Source organism: Medicago sativa, chromosome 1 (genome assembly GCF_051527215.1).
Source record: "Medicago sativa cultivar Bolivia chromosome 1, Bolivia_mono, whole genome shotgun sequence".
NCBI classification, from domain to species: Eukaryota; Viridiplantae; Streptophyta; class Magnoliopsida; order Fabales; family Fabaceae; genus Medicago; species Medicago sativa.
Genome location: NC_140749.1, coordinates 79,333,402 through 79,354,447, shown reverse-complemented (window position 1 = coordinate 79,354,447; position 21,046 = coordinate 79,333,402). Strand labels below are relative to the sequence as shown.

The following is a 21,046-nucleotide window of genomic DNA, read 5'->3' as shown; positions in this document are numbered from 1 at the left end:
ATGTATACGTTCTAAAAAATTTAGAGATTCATTTCCAATTTTTGTTGGTGATGGTCGAGTTATTAACTTCCCTTGTGAACAAGAAGTGCATGAAAATTTATTAGATTGAAGAATCTCCCAGCTCTTCAATTGATGACCACATGAATTTTCAATTTTTTCGCATCATTATAGATCCGGGATGGCCCAACCGTTCATGCCAAACCACAAAGTTATCATGATTTGTAAACTTCTGGTTTACAATTACATTTGCTTCAATTGTACTAATGTAAGTGTAGTACAATCCAGAGGAAAAAGCAGGTAGTTTTTCCAATACACATGTTTTATCTAAGTCATGTTTTGTAATGCAAAGATATTCAACACTTTCTTCGTTTCTTGTTTCGAGATGGTATCCATTCAGGCGAATATCTTTGAAACTTAATAAATTTCTATGGGACTTAGGTGAGTACAACGCATTCTTAATATATAATTTTGTCCCTCCACATAATGATATATTAGCTCTTCCGGAGCCTTCAATTATCTTAGTAGTACCAGATATGGTATTAACGTTCGATTCTCCTTTTAATAGGTAAGAAAAATATTTTTTATCTTTGAGAATTGTGTGGGTAGTTGCACTATCAGCGAGACACATTTCTCCATAGCTACTCATTCTATAAAAATAGAAACAAAATAAAAAAATACATAAACAAGAAGAATAAGAATGATAAGTAATTATTTAAACGACGAGGAAATAACTTTTATTATCATAAAATGACATTGTCAATAACATTGAGAAATTCAAAAACACACTTAACATGGAGAAATTCAAAACACACTAAAACATAAGACTTTATTACTATCATAAAAAAAAACTACTTCTTCACGGTTCCATCTCCAATAAGGTGATCAATTTTTCCATTTGGATCTTCAAAGAAATCACCAATATCCAAAGGAGTAGTATCCATGTCACCATAAATATCATAATCAGCATCATCACCATCATTATAAGCATAATGAGTTTCAACCTTTTTTTCTTTGTTTTTCAGTGATTGCTGATAAAGGTCAACCAAATGCTTTGGAGTACGACATGTACGAGACCAATGACCTTTGCCCCCACATCGATAGCAGAGATTTTCATTTGTTTTGCTACTTTGTCCACCTTTTTCGTTTTCATTCTTTTCATTATTTTTCCACTTCTGGTGGAAAAATGGATTTTTGAAATTTCCATTAGGATTGTGGGCATGACCACGACCGCGACCATGTACATTGCCACGACCTCGACCGCGACCACGACCGCGTCCACGACCACGAGCTTTTCCAAAGTGATTGTGTTGTGATGCATTCACTTCAGGGAATGGAGCTACACCAGCAGGGCGAGCTTCATGATTTTTCATTAATAGCTCATTATTCTGTTCAGCAACCAGAAGACAAGAAATTAATTCAGAGTATTTTTGAAACCCCTTTTCACGGTATTGCTGCTGCAGGAGCATATTGGATGCATGAAAGGTTGAAAATGTTTTCTCTAACAGATCCGCATCTGTTACCTTTTCACCACACAATTCTAATTGAGAAGTAATTTTGTATACTTCAGAATTATAGGCAGTTACAGATTTAAAGTCCTGTAAGCGCAAGTGCATCCAATCATACCTAGCTTTTGGGAGGATAATGGCTTTCAAGTGCTCGTATCTTTCTTTTAGTTTATTCCAGAGCACAAGTGGATCTTTCACAGTGAGGTATTCATTCTTAAGTGCTTCATTAATATGATGACGAAGGAATATCAATACTTTTGCTTTTTGTTGCTCGGATGCCATATTTCCTTCTTTTATGGCATCTCCATTTCCTTCAGCAGCTAAGAACATTTCAGCATCTACGGCCCAAGTCAAATAGTTGTCTCCAGAAATGTTAAGGGCCTCAAAGTGGAGTTTTGAGAGATTTGACATTCTTACTACTATCATCAAATTATAAGATTAATCAAGTTAGATAAAATACAACTAATAAATATTTTAAGTGAAAACTTAATAATAAAAGTGAAATTTGTTTCGTAATATATACCTTAAGGTTGCATTCCCTAAAAAAAAAATTGTTTCGCAATAAGTTTGTTTTATACTAAGGAAGTTTTAATGGAAGAATAATAGTAAAAGGGAAAATCATTAAGTAACAATATCACTATTATTATGAAGCATTAAGAACTTAATTTGTTCCTTGGGATAGACATGCGTAAACATAAGTAAATTAATAAATTAACTTTTAAAATTTAAAATATTCATGGTTTTGTTTCATATGTTAATACTCTGTGACCATAATGATATAATGCTAACCATAATGACATAATGTTTTAATATGGTAATTATTCATGCATATTAAAATACTATTGATTACAATATTAAAATACAATAAAATTCATATTAAAAAAATTTGTCACTATTCTTGCACATTAAGATATTATTCATCACAAATATTAAAATAAACACTAAAGATGATCATACTAAAATAGAGCAAATTTACGATAAAAAAAAATAATGAAAATTGTGTTAGTTTTGCAATCCTTCAGGGATATTAAAATACTTACTGAATTCTTTTTGAGTTCTTCTGGAACTATATAATAAATTTTATCTTGATCAAAAATATAATAAATATAATTAATTCATTTTTACAATCCTTCAGGGACGTATCTTTGTTGAATTCATCTGGAATTCAGTAAAAATTGTGTTTTTTTTTAAGCAATCCTTCAGGGATGCAACATCTTTGAATTCATCAGGAATTTATTGGATAACAATTTGAGTTTTTAAGCAATCCTTCAGGGATGCAGCACCTTTGAATTCATCAGGAATTCATTGGAAAACAGTTTGAGTTTTTAAGCAATCCTTTAGGGATGCGTTTCTTTTTGAATATAGTTCTTCAGGAACTATATTATAGATATGATCAATCTTTTATGCAATCCTTCAGGGATGCTTGAATTTTTTAATTAAAAAATAAACAAACAGTATATAATTTGCATAATAACGATAAAGTGTATCTATAAGGCATTGATTCCAAATTGATGGAATTACAACAATAGCCTATAATCATCGATACAAAATTACAATCTACTATAATAGATTAAGAAGAGTTATGTACCTTCTTAGTTGATTAGAGCGTGCTGATAACGTGTTATAAATATAAGTAAATAGAGACAGAAGTAGAGAGAAGGAGAAGAAGAGAGAATAAGGAGAAGTATTCTTATTCACTGATGTGTTTATGAATGTTACAATGAGCTCTATTTATAGGGAAATAGAGTAGCATATGAACTAAGCCCAATAACCTAGTGGAATGGCCCATTAACCAATTTGCTATTTGGACATCCACTATTAATATTTATAACATGAAACAATTTATTGATAATCAAAAAGGTCATATTGCAAATTATCGCTTTAGTTTTAGAATTCTGCTCAATAATGTTTTGAATTATATTTGTATTGAATTGTTTGTTGATTTTTATTTCAGTTTAATTTTCATGCAATGTCAATGTAAAATGTTTTACACTCTCAATATATCGCAACTTATTATGTGTGTGACTTTAGAAGTTGTTATAATTATTGGAGTTTATAGATTGCATTATCCATGAATGAAAAATGAGAGAAAAGGAGAGAAAACCTTTGGTGGAGAGAGCAATACTCTAATCCTTTTATAAATTGATTACCAAAAACCGAATTAAAAAGAGGACTTTTTACCTTAAATAAAAGGCTAAATTACCTTTTTGGTCCCTTTACTATTTAATTGGTTTCGGTTTGGTCCCTTAACTAAATTTTGAATTATTTTGGTCCCTTAACTTTCTCTTTTGAATTATTTTGGTCCTTTAACTTTCTCTCCGTTACACATTTTGGTCCTTTCCGTTAAATTTAATTAAAAAACGTTAGAGTTTATAACTCAGCAACAACAACAAGAAAAAAACCTAGAAACTCATAAAATTCATACACAAACCCAGAACTTCATAAACAAAAAGAAATCCAAATTTTATAACAAAAACCATTAACAAGAAAAATCATTTCTAACTCATCTTCCCAGAATCTTTTCCATACAAATTCCAAAAGCATAAACAAAAATCATAATCATAATCTTCATCATCTTTCAACTCTCAATAATCATAACCCAAAACCATAAGTCCAAAGACCAAATAGAAAAACAGCAAATGAGGCACACAAATCGCACCACATCCATGACAACAAACACAGAAAAACAACAAACACAGCAAACCGCTCACAAATCACACTCTCAATAATCATAACACAGCAAACAATCGATTATGGTTCTTCGATTGGGGAAAACGGAAAAACGATTAGGGTTCCAGAATTGGGGAAAACGAATTCAACAATTTACGATTTGAGAAAGAAATGATTTGAGAAAGAAATTTTGCTGGAATTGTTGAAATTGTTGTTGCTCAAATAATTTGTTGAAATGATTTGATGGAATTGTTGTTGTTGAAATTGAGATTGGGTATTTGTGGTTGTTGAAAAGAGAAGAGAGAAGAAAAGATTTTTTTTTTTTTTTTTGCTGTGAGAAGATGAAGATCTGGAAAATGTGAAACAGATCTAGAAATTTTAATGAAGAAGTTGAAGATAAGGAAAAAAATATAATAAAAATTTCCAGAGCCAATGTCATAATGACACGTGTACAACAGTTAATATTTTTTTATTAAACCCTAACGTTTTTTTAATTAAATTTAACGGAAATGACCAAAATGTGTAACAAGAGAAAGTTAAGGGACCAAAATAATTCAAAATTTAGTTAAGGGACCAAATCGAAACCAATTAAATAGTTAAGGGACCAAAAAGGTAATTTAGCCTAAATAAAATGAGAGAGTAACTAACTCACAGCTCTCGTAACTAACTCACAGCTACCATAAAGTTGGGAGGTAAAGATCGAGCAGTTCTAACTTGAATATTACAAGATGAGGGTACTATCTTAATGACAAATGCTCTTTTAATCCTACATTGTCTACCCGGTTAACTAGGGACCTATATGCACCTTTTTTAAATAAGGGACCAATATGAACTCTGATATAAAGATAAGGGACAAAAAAGGTGTTTAAGTTTACTCTTTAATAGTTGTCAAGTTGACCAATATGAGGTTTCTTATATTCATCCATATGCTTCTTTGGTTAAACATATGCATTTCAAATAACTTGAGTGGGGCTTGTTGTAAATGCATATCTTGAGAGTTAGGTTGATTGGTTGACTAAATTTGGAGCTACTTCAATCTAAGATTTAAAGAAAATAGATTTCTTCCCTCCCTTGATGTAACGCCCCGTTTTTCAGCACCAAAAATTGTGTTAGTTTTTTTTTTTTTTTTTTTAACGAAAACGAAAGAAAACTGTTAAACCTTTTTAAGCTCAAGTTATAAACTTTTATTCACAAAATAAATTAAAGGTTCCTTTTCCAAAATGAACGTCGGAGTTATATAGAGCCTTGTATGTCAACTGAATAATTTACAAGACACAACTAGAGAAATAATGCTCATAATAAAGATAATTAAGACTCGATTCCTAATGCAATGCCTATATGTCGATGCATATGATTCCGGAATTAATACCGCTCCGCAGAGGGTTGTGGCAACTCCACAAAGGAGATGAGTATCTACTCATCTATGAGACTCAATGATCCACTACGGGATAAGGTGGTTTTAAAATACACCCCGTGCCACCTCTCCGGTGTGCACCTCGTGACTCATCTCTAGTGGTCACGTTTACTATGAAATGCATGAGCATATGATTCCCCTTATATGCTAAGTATTTCTAATAATATGCAATATCTTAATTTTAGCATAAGCATATGTAAATCATTAATCTCATTCATAAATGACTGCATATATATACATATATATATATATATATATATATATATATATATATTCATTTATTCACCTTGGAATTTAAGCATCATCAAACACGCATGAAAATACGGAGCAATTATACTTAATAAATTATCATATATAAATATATCTACAAATGGATAGGTGCCCTTACCTCAAATATCTTTTCATCAAAACAATATGTCTTTCTCTCTTTTACTTCTTTTAGTCATCAAAGTCCCCCAAGAATCCAATACCATTCCAATTAAATGCTTTTATTTCTCATTTTACTCATTTCTCTAAACTCTCACTCAAACTCTCCTACAATCTCACTTTAGTCTCACTCAACCCTCACTTGTCTCTCAAAGTTCATGACACTGACACTCAAGGAAACGGAAAAGAAAACTAAAGGAGTGCAAAGAGAGATGACCGGACTTGAGAGAAAGCAAGAATGATAGAACTCGGCTAGTTTCTACCAAAGGAGACTACGATGTTGAAGATCGAGAATAAGGCCAGGTTTTATTGTTACTATTATTATTTATTTTATTTCTTTTGATGAAAGTTAACATTTTTAGATGTCTTTTTTCTAAAATAAACTAACATGTCAAAAGAACTTTTGATTAAAAAAAATGCTTAGATTTAAGGTTATCCTGTTTTAAACAAGTCTTAACGTTTTTATTTCTAAAAAGGTTTGACGATGTCTCTTCTGTTTTTACTTCATTCTCGAACTCTTTTAAGTTCGTTAAAACTTTAAACGTGCAGCCCAAATTAATCAACAACGACACGAACATTATATATTCATTATTTCTAAGTCAAATGACAATTTAATCAAATATTTTATTCTAAAGGACTCGTATCATAATACACCAATTTATTTTTCTACAAACGTTGGTATGAGAAAATCCAGCCCATAGATAAAAATTAAATTCTAAACTTTCTATTCTAAATATAATAGTATTTTTAGTGTCTAATTATCCTTTTTAAAGTCCATGACTATAACTCTTAAGTCTACTAAATTACCCTTTATTTTTAAGGAAGTCTACCAAATTTACTTAATATTTATGTTTTACAAGTCCATGATTATGCTCTTAGTAGTGATGGTTTGAAGAGAAATCAAAGTCCTACATGTTCTCTATTCTTCTTCTAAAGTGAACTAAATGTTCATAGTGTTCATGAACAACACTAACAAGGTTAATATAGAAGTAAAAATGAAAATTAAAGCCTATAAATGTGTACCGTGAAAAGGAGAGACTAGACATTATTTTATTTTTTTCTCATCAAGAAGAAACTTACAATTATCAAGGTTCATCTTCAGGAATCATAAAAATATAGTAAAATTATTTTTGTTACTTTGTCCACTTTTTTTTTTCATTATTATTTAAAATCGTAACCTTCACAAAAAGATGAAATTTTCTCTACCAAAATCCATTCCTTAACAAAAATACTAACATTAAATTATAAAAAAAAGAAAGACACTGACCCAGACATCCAAAACTCGGTCAACAAATCCTCAAGTGGCTCTATATATACACTTTCTTTTTATTACTAGTATGAATGAGTTGGAATCGGTTTTTAGAGAGTGCATCCATCTAATTTCCTATTCTTTTCCTTTAAATTAAAATCAATTTTAGAAATGATTAAATAAAGGAAAGAAGGTATAAGGCTAAATATAGAGTGAATATCAAAGAGGAAAAGATCCGTGTGCCCATTTTTTTTGGAGAATAGAAAAATAATGAAACAATGTTTAAAATCACTGTGGTGATGGTGAAGCAACACATAGTTGATATTATTAATTAGGATCAACTGATAAAATTATAAAAAATTAATAAATGGTCATGTATTTACTTATTCTCTATTATCTTGGATTAAATCTATAATTTAAGTGGTTGACAAAACACCAATCATCTTTCTAGTAGTTAAAATTGGGGAAATAGGATAGCATACGTCATGTGATCCCATGTTCACAACAACATATATGCATGGTCATGGATGAAGTTTTTCTAATAATTTAGTGAAAAGTATATAGAAGGATCATAAAATACAACATACCAAGTGAAGTGAGAATATGGCCGAGAAGGGATAAGGTCAAAAATGAAATATGTAGCAATAATTCGAAAGCAAAAGGAACAAGAAAGAAAAGTGAACGCTTAAAAGAATCCAACCTTTTAAATTGATATGGTTTTGGTTTGTGGTGTATATGTATATAGAGGTAGAAATGTTTTTGTAGAACAAGAGGAAAGAAGAAGTAAGAAAGATGGAAGAACATAGAAGAGTAACGAGGGAGAGAGAAGAATAAAGAAGAGTGAAGAAGGAAGAAAGAAGAGAGTGGAAAGGAAAGGATGCAATGAGAAATGTTTGATCTATGTGAATGTAGAAGTGAACATTTTTATAGAAGATAGAAAAGAAGAGAGAGAAACATAAAGGAAGAAGAGAGAAGACATAAGAGAGAAGAGAGAAGAGAGAAGAGAGAGACAAGAGAGAGAGAGAACCGTGACAGAAGAAAGAAAAATGAGATGAGAGGATATGAATTTGGTTTGCATTGGTTCACTTATAAAACAACCACAACAATTTCTAGCCATTGGATCATAGTAGAAGCATGTTCATTACATCTTGGCCCTTCTCTTATTCTTGGTCACCAAGATTTCTAACTAAATAAGATAGGATTAAATGTAATTGGATTGAAATACATGTGCTCTAAATCTTACCCATTCATTCTTAATTGATCACCAAGTTAATTTTCGTTGCGTATGAATACAATTTATGGTGATACATGATACTGATAAAAATGTCGTTTTTATCGATAAAATTACTTTTTATTCGAGTATTCTCTACGACGTTTTCTTATGAGAAAATTTTTGATGGAAAAAATATTTTTATTGCATAAATCTATCATAAATAATTTTATGAGTCTATACAAAAAAAATTCGTACAAAACGGAGTTTGTTTTTAAAAATTAAACACGGTAAAATTTCCGTTTGTGGAAGAGACTGAAAATTAAATTCTCGAAAAATTTTCTGAAAATTTATCATGAGTTGCTATCGCGACAAAAACTACAAAATATTCGAGTAGCGATAAAAATTCATCGTCGAATGTATTATTTATTTTTATTTGATCATATTTTAAAATAGACGAAGTAACATAATATTATATTATTAATATTTATTTATTTTCAAAATTACGGGTCTTACACTTGCTTTCCTCCGCCTTGTCTTACATATTTGATTTGATGTTTAGGGGCAACCTTCATTAGGCTTTAATTTTTTTTCTTCTTATTCCTATAAAATGCATTTTCTAATATTTATTTAATGAACAAAAACGAAAACTGAAAATACCAAAAGAACTCAAACTATTAATGTCCAACGCATTTAATATATTCTTGTATCTCAATACTTGTATAATATTGAAACTATAAACCATCAAAAGTTTTTTCTACATTAGTCAAATTATTGGCAAACAAAAAGGAAATATGTCAAAACACAAACACCAAAAGTAACACAATGTACAATATGCAAGTTACTTAACTAGAGAATAATCTACCTCATATTGCAAATGCCTAAAACACCAATCGACCTTCCAAACAACAATTGTAGGATGAGATTCAAGAGGAGCTGGGAGTGTAATGCATTTTTGCAATTTTTTATCATCCCTTGAATAAACGTTGCATAATGTTGAATAAACACTAGTGTAATACACAGAGTTGCTCTCATATCCCCACTTGTTCGGGTTGCTCAACGCATAACAATTTTTCTTCAAACCAATCGAAATAGAAAATAATGCAATGTTGCCCAAAGTTTCTAGTCTGAAATAATTCATGGTTGAGAAGTCTATCTTGTACACAATTGTTTCCTTGGACAATAAATAAAGTACTAAAAGTTACTCATCACAAATAACCAACTTAAGGAACATAGGAATTGCTATAGCTGGAGCACTCCTCAATTTAAGAAATTTAATATTTGCAGAATTCAAGCTCAGTACCCCTATCTTGGCCTTGTTAGTGATGACATATATTATATCATGCAAAACCACAAAGTCAACAACCCACTCTCTATTTTCTATTGTTGAATAAGTAACCCATCCACAATTTCGAGATTGATAGACATGCAAACGTAGTTGTTTGCATAAAACCACAAAGACAAATTCCTCAGAGCATTTGATAAAAGCAAGCAAGGCACGCATAGTTAAAGAAGAGTTACCTTCACGGGTTCAAGTTTTCCTCTTGTGTAAACACAGGGTAAGGCTGCGTACAATACACCAAATGGTGGGACCCCTTCCCGGACCCTGCATATGCGGGAGCTTCAGTGCACCGGGTTGCCCTTTTTTTTACCTTCAGAGGTAGGGGGAATTGATTTCATTATTCTTGTAAATGGATCGATTAGTAGAAATGAATTATTGGCCTTTGCCAGTATAAAATATCGGCTAGAATATGTAACATAGTTAGAGCGGATGAAGTAATCCATCATCTCCAAGTGATAAACTTTTTAGTTGGGTATGCTAATAAAGGAATAATAACTCTTAGCATAAGGCGATATCGCAAGAAGTAATGGTTCTTGGGATGCCAAAAAATTTCTCCAGTAAAATTTATGAAAAGTCCTCCAATTCTTGCACACGCCGGAAAACTGAAATAGGTCGTCAAAATCTAATATTTTGTAAGTGATACCAAACACATCCAAAGGAAGTTCATAGTTCTCTTCTACCTTCTTCACCTTTTTCCCTTTTATCACAACAAGGATAGTGTTAGTTGATTTCTAACCATATGTTTTGATTTTATTTATTTCTAAAACATAAGATATTTTATTGTGTATTTGATAATATCATGGAAAATGAGGAGATAAATAATTTCTGCTGTCAAAGAAAAAAATGAATAACATGAATAACCTACAAGGTGATAAGGGTTTTAGTTGCATGAACAAAAAAAAAATACAACATATATATTTATGAGAATACTCTTCATAGTTTTGAGATACTAGATCAAATAGCTTCCAAAGATCTACGTGAAGACATTTAGGGTTGTTTGGATAAATAACTTATCATGATAAACGCTTATGTATAGATTTACATAAACTATATTTTTATAGCAAAAGATAAAATAATGTTAAATTGTTTTAGTATATGCTATAATTTGGTTTTATATACCATATTGGAAAACTTATGAAAATAAGTTGAAAAAAGCTTATGAAAATTGTCATAAGCTATTTTCATAAGTTCTAGTAAACAGTCTAACCAAGCTCACGTTAGTAGATAAGCTGAAATAAGTCAATCCAAACAGGTCCTAAAGTACAATTCAACTTCTAAAAAAATTATTGAAATAAGTTTTTGAAACCTTGTGTACTTTTCCATCATAAATATAGTTCTCATACATCAGTAAAATATATAACAACAACAATCAATTCTTCCCCTAAAACAAAAATTAATCAAGTCTTATTCTACTAAGTGTGATCGGTTACATGGATCAAGCAACTCAACTCTATAAAGATCTATCCATGATATATTATATCCAATGATATAATTATCCAATGAGACATATATATTTTTAGTAATAGCTGAAACCATTTCATAAGAAAGTTATGAAAACGCACTTCATAAAAAATATTCACTTTCTAAAAACATTAGTTAAACAAATTAGAATCCCATCAAATGCATATTGCATTTTATACTCACACTAAAAAGAGAAAAGAAAAAAGAAAATAGAAATACCTTCAAGGATCACAGCAATACAATACGTAGATAAACTAACATGATGAACAATTACATGGTTCGTTAAACCACACATAAATAATAGACATAAATATTTCAACAATGTAAGTGATGTAACTACACATAGAAAATGCTCCTAAAAAATTATCTTGTTAAAAGATGCAGATAAAGATATATGGTAGAAACATATAGCAAAAAAATAAAAAACAACAGAAAAGTGTGAACAAATGTGAAGTGCAATGGAAAAAGTAGTAACTAACCAGTTGGAAGGAAGGTGTTGAATCCCAAAATTAAATCTTTATGTCCTTTAAACAGTCTCTTCACTCTAGTCATGACACCTCTTGTATCAATTCTTCCTCCAGCCCTCAAATATTTCAGGAGTTTTAAAAATTGATGATACTTTATTTTGTTATATTCAAACGCAGCTTTCACTGCCTTGAGAAACCCTAGTTTATCATCGCCGATTTGGAAGTTCTTCATCTTTATTATTCACAAAATTATTATTACTACTAATTCCAATTCAAAATAAATAATAAAACCAAAAAATAAATGGAGTGAAGGAGGATTGAGGAGCATACCAATGAACTGATTTGCATAGTTGAACGACCTGCAGTGGATGGAAGGGATGATTCGAGTGTGAGTGTGTGAACCCTAATTCAGAAACTACAGATAAAAAGGAACCAAGGAACAAGAAAACACGACAGTTTTTTTTCTTTCTTTCTTTCTTTTCAGAGTATTAATAATGTTCTTATTTTATTTTCTTACTCAATTTGATTGAGTAGTTTCCAAAAATAACTCAAGTAATTCTTTTTTTTTCTTTATCTCGAGACTAATTTCTTCCTTCATTAAAAAAAAGTGGTTTATTCAAATGAGCAATTAGACCATCTATAAAACAATTAAGGATGTAGTCCTCGTGAGCATAACTCAGTTGGTATGGACAATGCATAATATATGCAAGTTCCGGAGTTCAAACCTCGACCACCACAAAAAAAAAGGATGTGACGGTTCGGTTTGGATAAATTTTAAGTTAAAAAATATCCGAACCAATTAAATCTTCATCAGTTCGGTTTTTACTTTTTTTCAAAAAAGGAACCAAACCAAACTAATCAGTTTGCTTCGGTTTGTTTGAAAATACAATTAAAAAAAACATATATTTACCAAATTTGTATTTCATGCATAAAACATACGTCATACTAAAATATTTCATATTTTGTTTTTTCATGTTCTTTATTTTTCGAACAACTTTTTATAACTAATCTTACTCAATATTTCAAAGGCATAGAAAACGAGAAAAGAAAACGATATATTTTAAAAATTTGATGGCATAAACATGATAAACTAACCAAAAGATGGACAATCTCAGCGGTGATGAGGAACGTTGGGTTAGGTCATAGGTGTGGTTGACAGCTACTCGACTAGGATTTCTTTTTTAGTAAAAATGAAATAGATTCTAAGTGATGAGATAAAATGATGATGTGAGAGAGTGAATGAATTAAGTAGTATTTTATGTTAGGATTTAATTTTGGGCCTAATCATAAGTGTGTGTAAAGAGGGATAATATTAGTAAAATTGAGAGTAGGGTTAGCATCGGTTCAGTTCATCGGTTTCTTGGATCTCAAAATGAAAAACCGGATACATTTTTGGTTTGGACTTTCGGTTTCGTCGGTTTTGTCTGAACCGCTTACACCCTTAAAAGCAACATTTCGTTTGGGTGCTTAAATGAGTATATACATATAACTCGTTTTGTAACTAATATTCAATAAGCACATAATTTTTTCAACCGAACACCTTAAAAAAAATTATCAAGTGTGTCCCAACAATAACTTGATATCATTAAATTGTAACAATAATTTATTTGTTATTTTCCTTCAAAAAAAATTATTTGTTCGTTTATACTTATCAAATTTTTTGAAATATTAAATTATAAAAAAAAGTGTCTTTTTTGAAAACATCTTTTATTAAGAATTCAAAAAATAATTAAATTTGAAAAAAATATAGTTTAAAATGATCGTAAATTACATAATTTAAAATGATGATAAACTATTTGTTGGAGTAAAAAAAAATGCGTTTGATTGAAAATTTAAATTTAACGTTGATCGGTTAAAATGAATATATACATCCATTCTTTAATTTATCTTTTAACCATGACTATGTTTAGCTTTACTATCCATTGTCGGTCTCAAACTCACATAAAAGGAGAGAGTTGTGTTAAGCTTGAGCAACAAACATGAAACTTCGTCCGACCTATATGACATGAATCGAATACACAATAATGCGAAGGTTAGGTCATTGTCCAAAAGCAACGTGTTGTATAGGTTGAGTATAATGTCAAATGAGCAATGTTCATTGTATTGCCGCCTGAATGCAATGAAAAATAAGCAAAGGTTCCCATATTTTTCGTGAACAAATGTGGAGTAAAGAAGTTAATTTCCAAGAGTAGAATTTGTTTCAAAACTTAAAATATAAACACTCTTACCGAAAAATCTATAGAAATAATGGACGTTTTGATCAGGAGAATGACTGATTTGATGTGCCTACTAGAAACCAGGTGGATGAGCAAAAACGCAAAAGAATTAGATAATTGATGTTTTAAGTTTTCAAAGTTAAATCGAAAAATGGAATAGACATTATTGTTGAGGAAGAGTAGAAGTGACATATCTACAGCATTTATGTTTGTGCTGTGGTCCAAAACAAACAAAAAAGATTATATAATACAACTACCGGCAGTGTTTTCTTTTTTACAGCCGTTGTTTAGTTTTAGTTTAGTTTAGCAAGTGATGATGTTATTATGTTATGTGTCAAATATCGTGAACGTATCTCTCACTTCTACCAAAATCCAAGGCACGTTGTGTCGCTATCGGTAATGGACACTTGTACATACATAGATTTAAATATTATAGCAAATTAGTATAATAATGTAGTATTTAGAATCGGTGCTGTTGAAGAATCAACAAAATTTGAGAAAAAACAAATATATGTTCTTTTTCTTTAGAGGAGATATATGTTCATATTTGTTTTTATTTACGTCGAATTGACAACTATAATTCATGGTCTTAGTTGTAAAAGTGAGAAGGATCATAAAATTTTATTTTTATTTCTAAAGAAAGTTGTTGATTTAGAGTTTTGATTTTATAAGTGAATAAAACACCGTAACTTAGCTTAATTGACACAGATATTACATAATATGATCGAGTTTATAAGATCTTAATAAATGTGTACGGTTAATTTTCATTATATTCACGTTTTTACCATCTATCTATGACTACGGTTAGTAGTCATATATTTTTCTTTCCTTTTTGAAACAGTGTTCCCTACATGATTGACATGGTTGGTTGGTTGGTTACAGATATATATTCATTAGTATTGATGCACACAGTTTAGTTAAAGTTTCCTTTTCAATCACAGTTGGTTTGGTATTATTGATAGTATTCATTCACTTTGCCGTACACCTTTCTCATATATATTTACTTTCTTCTTCATCACTGGTTAATTTGTTTAGGTTTGGTGCAGTTTACAGTTTAGAAGAAAAACAAAATGCAGTCAAGCCCTTTGCTTCTTGAAGAACCTATTAGGATGGCTTCCATCCTAGAGCCATCCAAACCTGTCAGTATCTCCTTCTCTCTCTTCATTTATTTATTTATTTCAAGTGTTGTGTTTGATGTTTTTTTTTTTTTTTTGGTTGGTTTTGTTATTCATTTCTTGATGTAAATAATTGGTATTTTGAGAAAGTAATCAATTTCTTGTGACTCATTTGTGTTGTTGTTGTCCAGTATGGTAGATCAAGTTGAAAAATGCTAGTGTAGTTTTGTTGGTTTCTTAGCTAAGATGTGTTGTGTTTTGATTCTGCTGATCTTGTCTTCTTCTGTGTGTTTGGTTCTATAGTGACATAGATTCATCTTGAATGAATTGATTATGTAAAATTGATTCTTACTAAAAGTAAGTTGAATGTAAAATTGATTATGTCAAAATCAATTCTACACCTCCAGAACCAATTTGGACCACTTCAAAAGTGAAACCAAACATAAGCATTGTCATTCTTATAAAATAATTTTTCTTTTGACAAATTCTTATAAAATAAATTGAAATCAGCTTTTGGTGATCCAGTTGTTGCATTATTATTTGGAGTAGTTGTTGTGTAAGTTTTGATGCTGCTGCGTTTGATTGCGTCTATTTATGATTAGAGATGGGGGTGATGTAAGTAATTTACTCTTTAGGTTGTTTCCTTGTTTTTCACATTTGTTTTGGTGAATCAAGAGAACTACTAAAAGAAAGGTTTATATACATTTGCTAGAAAATTTGTTTACAAAACTTTATTCAATGAAGATTTTCAGTGTTTGTCAAGATTTTGATCAAAGTTTAAAATGCATTCTGCAGACTTTCTTTCCAGCTATGACAAAAATTATAGGCACACTTGGTTCGAAGTCACGATCAGTTGATACAATTACCCGATGCCTTGATGCAGGAATGTCTGGTAGTATTCCATTAAAACATTTCATTCATTGTTTGTGATCTTTGTTCATAAGTTGATTATAGGTTTTCCTTTATCAGATTTACTGCACTTTTCACTCCTTCATTTTTAACTGTCTCTTTGTAGAAATTTTTCGTTCTTAATTATTTGTCGTTTTCAAAGTTCGATGCAACATTAACTGCTGATTTGTCAATAATAGTGTTGAGTATTTATTGCAGAGAGATATATATAAGTTGAATAAGAGGATAAATGGTATTACAGGAATAAGAGTAAATGACATAATTTTATCACAAGTAACAAAATTTATTGGATTTCTTAATATATGTTATGTGTAAATAACCTTAGCTAAATGGAATGGAGGGAGTAACACTTTGTGGAAATTACACATCATGAATGAGTTCAATTTCAATAGTAGTTTCTTGCTGTTCTTCTGTTATAATTTGGATTGGTCCTTGCAAGTTGCATGTCTTTGTCATTTGTTCTGTCGTCTAATTGTTTCTTTCTTACCATATGCCAGTTGCACGGTTTGACTTCTCATGGGGTGATCCAGAATACCACCAAGAGACATTGGAAAATTTAAGGGCTGCTATCAAAAGCACAAAAAAACTCTGCGCGGTAAACTTGACACACATTTGCTATTATTTTACTTGTTTATATGACATACTATTAAATGATTGTGGTTTTCATACATTGGCTTCTATCCAATTTATTTTCCATACGTGCAAATTCCTTCTGAAGGGTAATTAGTGTAACAATATACATGCATTTTGGTTCAATTACAGGTTATGCTAGATACTGTAGGTCCAGAATTACAAGTCGTGAATAAAACTGATCGCCCAATTACCCTTGAAGCAGACACATCACTTGTCTTAACTCCAGATCAGAACAAAGAAGCTACTTCAAATCTATTACCAGTAAATTTTAGCGGCCTTTCAAAGGTCAGTCTACCTTTTTCCATTTGTTGGATCACATGTTTACTTTCCAATACTTTCATATTAGCCATGATAATGTGTACTACAATGTGATTATCTCCTTTAACTAAGGTATCCATGATTATGCAGGCTGTGAAGAAGGGTGATACTATTTTTATCGGTAAATATCTGTTTACAGGAAGTGAAACAACTTCTGTATGGCTAGAGGTGATGCAGACATAGTTCAATCTTTAAGGCTTACGCTATAGTTTATTCTGATTTAGTTATTATCTTAATATTTTCTGTTGCATATGTTATTAAATACTTTTCTTTGACCTCCTTAGGGTAATTCAGTTATAACTTATAAGGGTATACAGCGCAGTTTATGAATGTAGATCAAATGAGAAAAAATACCATAGACTTCTTTATTAATATATTTTCTCCTTAGTCTTTCTACTTAACAAGTTAATAAATAATCTTAAAACTGAAATTTTCTCCAAGTTATTTTTTGGATCCTATAAGTCTACCAAATTTCCTTCTTATATTCGTAGTTAGATTTATAGGAAGCATTATATGAAACAGGATGCAGAAAGTAGAATATTGCTTACAGTTAAAGTTAGAATCATTCTCTTTTGTACTCTAAGTGTAAGTGGTATCTGTTTCACAATACAGGTCAGCGAGGTGAATGGTGACGATGTAACTTGTCTCATAAAAAACGATGCGACACTTTCTGGATCATTGTATACTTTACATGTCTCTCAGATTCGTATCGATCTTCCTACTCTTACTGATAAGGATAAAGAGGTACAAAAAGAATTTTGTGTACATAAAGTAGTGAAATTGACATAATGTGGTTGACAAAACTGAATTATACTATATTATTAAACCTGCAGCTTGATTACATCAATGCAAAATTTCTTAAAAATTTTGTTGTAAAATGACTTATCTTTCTGTTGGTCTGTAAATATGGAAAATAGATTTTTTTTTTTTTTGGCAAATCCAAAGATTAAATGTAAGTGTACAACTATTTACACAATTGATGAGGTAAATTCTATTATCTGCACATTGATAACAAATGTAAAACTGATTTGGTTGACCATTATACAATCACGAATGGTATACGTATACCATTTTATTATTATTGCATACTTAAATGCTCCTTTTGACATTTTACTTACTAACTTAGGTAATACGCACATGGGGGGTTCGAAACAAAATAGACTTCCTCTCATTATACACCCGGCACGCTGAAGATGTTCGCCATGTAAGGGATATACCTGCTACGTTTTATGTTCTCTCTAATTTTTTGTTTTCTATCACATGCTTTTCAACTTATAACTTTGCTTAGCTTGTATAACACTGTCGATGAAGTGAATCATTTGCGTTTTTGTATTCCTCGCCATTAGAAAACATAAACAATGCGTCCGATTTTCATTTGCAGGCCCGTGAATATATCTCCAAATTTGAAGACCTCAAGCAGACACATATTTTTGCAAAGATCGAAAATGTAGAGGTAAGAAACTTGAAGATCCCTAAACAATAGACTTTCTGCTTTTATACTAACCAGACAAATGCTGTAGTTCACAGTCTTTTATGATTGTGCTTAATTGTGGTTGTAAAGTTAATCTTTCTTCTCTAAAATTCATATAGGGATTGAAACATTTTGATGAGATATTGAGAGAAGCAGATGGTATCATTGTCTCTCGTGGAAATTTGGGGATAGATCTCCCACCTGAGAAGGTCGGTATCTACTTCCGGTCAGAAAAATCTGATGTTATCCTATGCTTCCATTTTGTTTATTTGTATTTTTTAGTGTCACGGAGATTTTTGTCTACATATGCCTTTTACAGCATTCCTCCGTCTCTCTAGTATACGTTTGAATAGAATCCTGAATATGTATGTATGAATTTGACAGGTGTTTTTGTTCCAAAAAGCTGCTATTTATAAGTGTAACATGGCGGGAAAGCCCGTTGTTGTCACACGTGTGGTCGATACTATGACTAATAATCTGAGACCTACTCGTGCTGAAGCAACCGATGTTGCCAATGCAGTATTGGATGGTAATTTTTTCCCCCTCATCTAAGTTCTTTTTTGTCGTATTTGAACAGTCCGGTATGATCTAAGTTATGGGGTATCTACTTATAATTGCGTCGTTGAATTGTCTAAACACTTGTGTTCATCAATATATATATCTTTAGTTTATTGTGTTCATCACATTGTGCATAAATTTGCATTGTAACTTACATGTTTAAATTTTTTGTCTTTTATATCAGGCAGTGATGCAATTCTCCTTGGGGCAGAGACCCTTACTGGATTATACCCTGTAGAAACCATTTCTACAGTTGGAAAAATTTGTGCTGAAGTAAGTTTGTGCTTTACCTTTAAACAACACTTCCTACCATACTTTTTGCAATTAAAATTTATTCCTGTGATCCTGTCACTTGTTAGTTATCTGCGGTAAAATCCTCTTTTGTATTCTTGTCATACTAATTTGTTCAGATATTCTGTGGAGTGTAGATATATAAATTACAATATGATTTTATCATTACATTATGGTAAATTGAAATAGATCTATCATAAATGTAAACTAATTATTCTACTGCACTGTCCAGGCAGAGAAAGTTTACAATCAAGATTTGTATTTTAAGAAGACTGTCAAATATGTGGGAGAGCCGATGAGCCACATGGAATCAATAGCTTCCTCTGCAGTACATTTCTCATTAACATTATTCTATTCACTTGCTCAAAGGGACTATATACTAACTGAAGTATATATTTTGTAGTAAACTTCTTTTTCCTGAAACATACAGGTTCGAGCAGCCGTCAAGGTTAAGGCTTCTGTTATCATCTGCTTCACCTCATCTGGAAGGGCTGCAAGGTTCTCTTATGATTACCCTTTATTAAAAAGACTTCTCATATTTGAATAGCTGATACATGATTTCACTTTTTTTTCCTTCTTCTTTCTTTCAGTATTTATTTAGTTCCACATTCGGATATGACAGTCATATTCGATTTTGTTGCAATTTTGGTATCTTGCTGACATGGTAACATATCATTAATTATTTATTTTTTTATGTTATGTAGGTTGCTTGCTAAGTACAGACCAACCATGCCTGTGATATCTGTCGTCATTCCTCAATTGAAGACAAATCAACTCCGATGGACATTCACCGGTGCATTTCAGGCTCGGCAGTCACTTATTGTGAGAGGTCTTTTCCCTATGCTGGCGGATCCTCGACACCCTGTAAGAATGATTAAATGTAAATTCATATAGTGTTGTTATATATGGGGAAGGGTAACCAAGGAACGATATTAAAACCTCAATCGGGAAAATGCTGTGCAGGCCGAGTCGAATACTGGATCAAATGAATCACTTTGTAGTTTGTTAAACTAAGTGAATTTGCCTTTCTTCGTGCAGGCCGAATCAAATACTGGATCAAATGAATCAATCTTGAAGGTTGCTTTAGACCATGGCAAGGCTTTTGGCATCATAAAACCACATGACCGAGTTGTTGTTTGCCAGAAAGTTGGTGACTCGTCAGTTGTGAAGATTATTGAACTTGAAGATTAGAAATTGTCATTTGCATAATAAAATGCACTAATTAGAGTGATGTAATAGAATTCTATTAGTAAGTTTTTGAGTGACAAAATGGTTGTGCAGCTTCAAATTTGTTGTTTGATTAGCAACTATAGTTTTGAACTAGAACGGTATAATAATGAAAAAACATTATTTCAATTTTGTTCCAAAAATCATGTTTTATTCACTTACATTTTTATATTCAAAAGTTTAGACAGTTGAATGTTAGATTAACTTTATAAGTTCAAGAAAGGTTATAGAAAGGAACATGGAATTTGTCTAGAATCATCGATGAACGAGGTAAGGTTGGCTACAATATGCAGATGGCCGAGCTCCTGAGGCTTTTCATGAAGTTGAATGTATCGATCAAATACCAAAATTTTCATCTTTGCAAATAGATTCAAAAACTAAGCGTGCATTAACTGTTTTTGGTGTGTGACCGCATATTCAAAACGAAGCTTGTATTTTGAAGGTTCATCTACCACGTAGTGGGAGGTCAGCTACAGCAGAAGCAAATGTACAATGAATGGAAGGTGCTACATTTAACTGTGTGACTATATCGAAAAAACCCTAATTCTGGTGCAAAAAGTAAGA

General features: G+C 31.2%; 2 protein-coding genes and 1 pseudogene across 8 annotated transcripts; 1 reads left to right on the top strand and 2 right to left on the bottom strand.

Annotated features, from left to right (window-relative positions):
* Positions 1-848: 848 nt before the first annotated feature.
* LOC146957865 (uncharacterized) lies at positions 849-1,916 on the bottom strand. The gene has a single exon (XM_085751260.1). It carries the CDS (start codon positions 1,914-1,916, stop codon positions 849-851), a length of 1,068 nt encoding a protein of 355 aa, XP_085607386.1.
* A 7,352-nt stretch (positions 1,917-9,268) lies between these two features.
* On the bottom strand, positions 9,269-10,508 carry LOC146957864 (uncharacterized; annotated as a pseudogene).
* A 3,930-nt stretch (positions 10,509-14,438) lies between these two features.
* LOC146957863 (pyruvate kinase 1, cytosolic-like) lies at positions 14,439-20,625 on the top strand. 7 transcript variants are annotated; one of them, XM_085739533.1, is made up of 16 exons: positions 14,439-14,561; positions 15,007-15,099; positions 15,871-15,967; positions 16,482-16,579; positions 16,747-16,902; positions 17,026-17,103; positions 17,548-17,679; positions 18,062-18,139; positions 18,317-18,388; positions 18,526-18,615; positions 18,791-18,935; positions 19,149-19,237; positions 19,488-19,583; positions 19,686-19,753; positions 19,960-20,119; positions 20,294-20,625. In XM_085739533.1, the coding sequence occupies exons 2-16, from the start codon at positions 15,031-15,033 to the stop codon at positions 20,444-20,446; spliced, it is 1,581 nt and encodes a 526-aa protein (XP_085595659.1). In that variant the 5' UTR covers positions 14,439-14,561; positions 15,007-15,030; the 3' UTR covers positions 20,447-20,625. The 7 variants fall into 7 exon arrangements, with proteins under 7 accessions (XP_085595659.1, XP_085595662.1, XP_085595660.1 ...); XM_085739536.1 differs by having other exon boundaries at positions 14,439-14,711; XM_085739534.1 differs by having other exon boundaries at positions 14,439-14,763.
* The last annotated feature ends 421 nt before the right edge of the window (positions 20,626-21,046 follow it).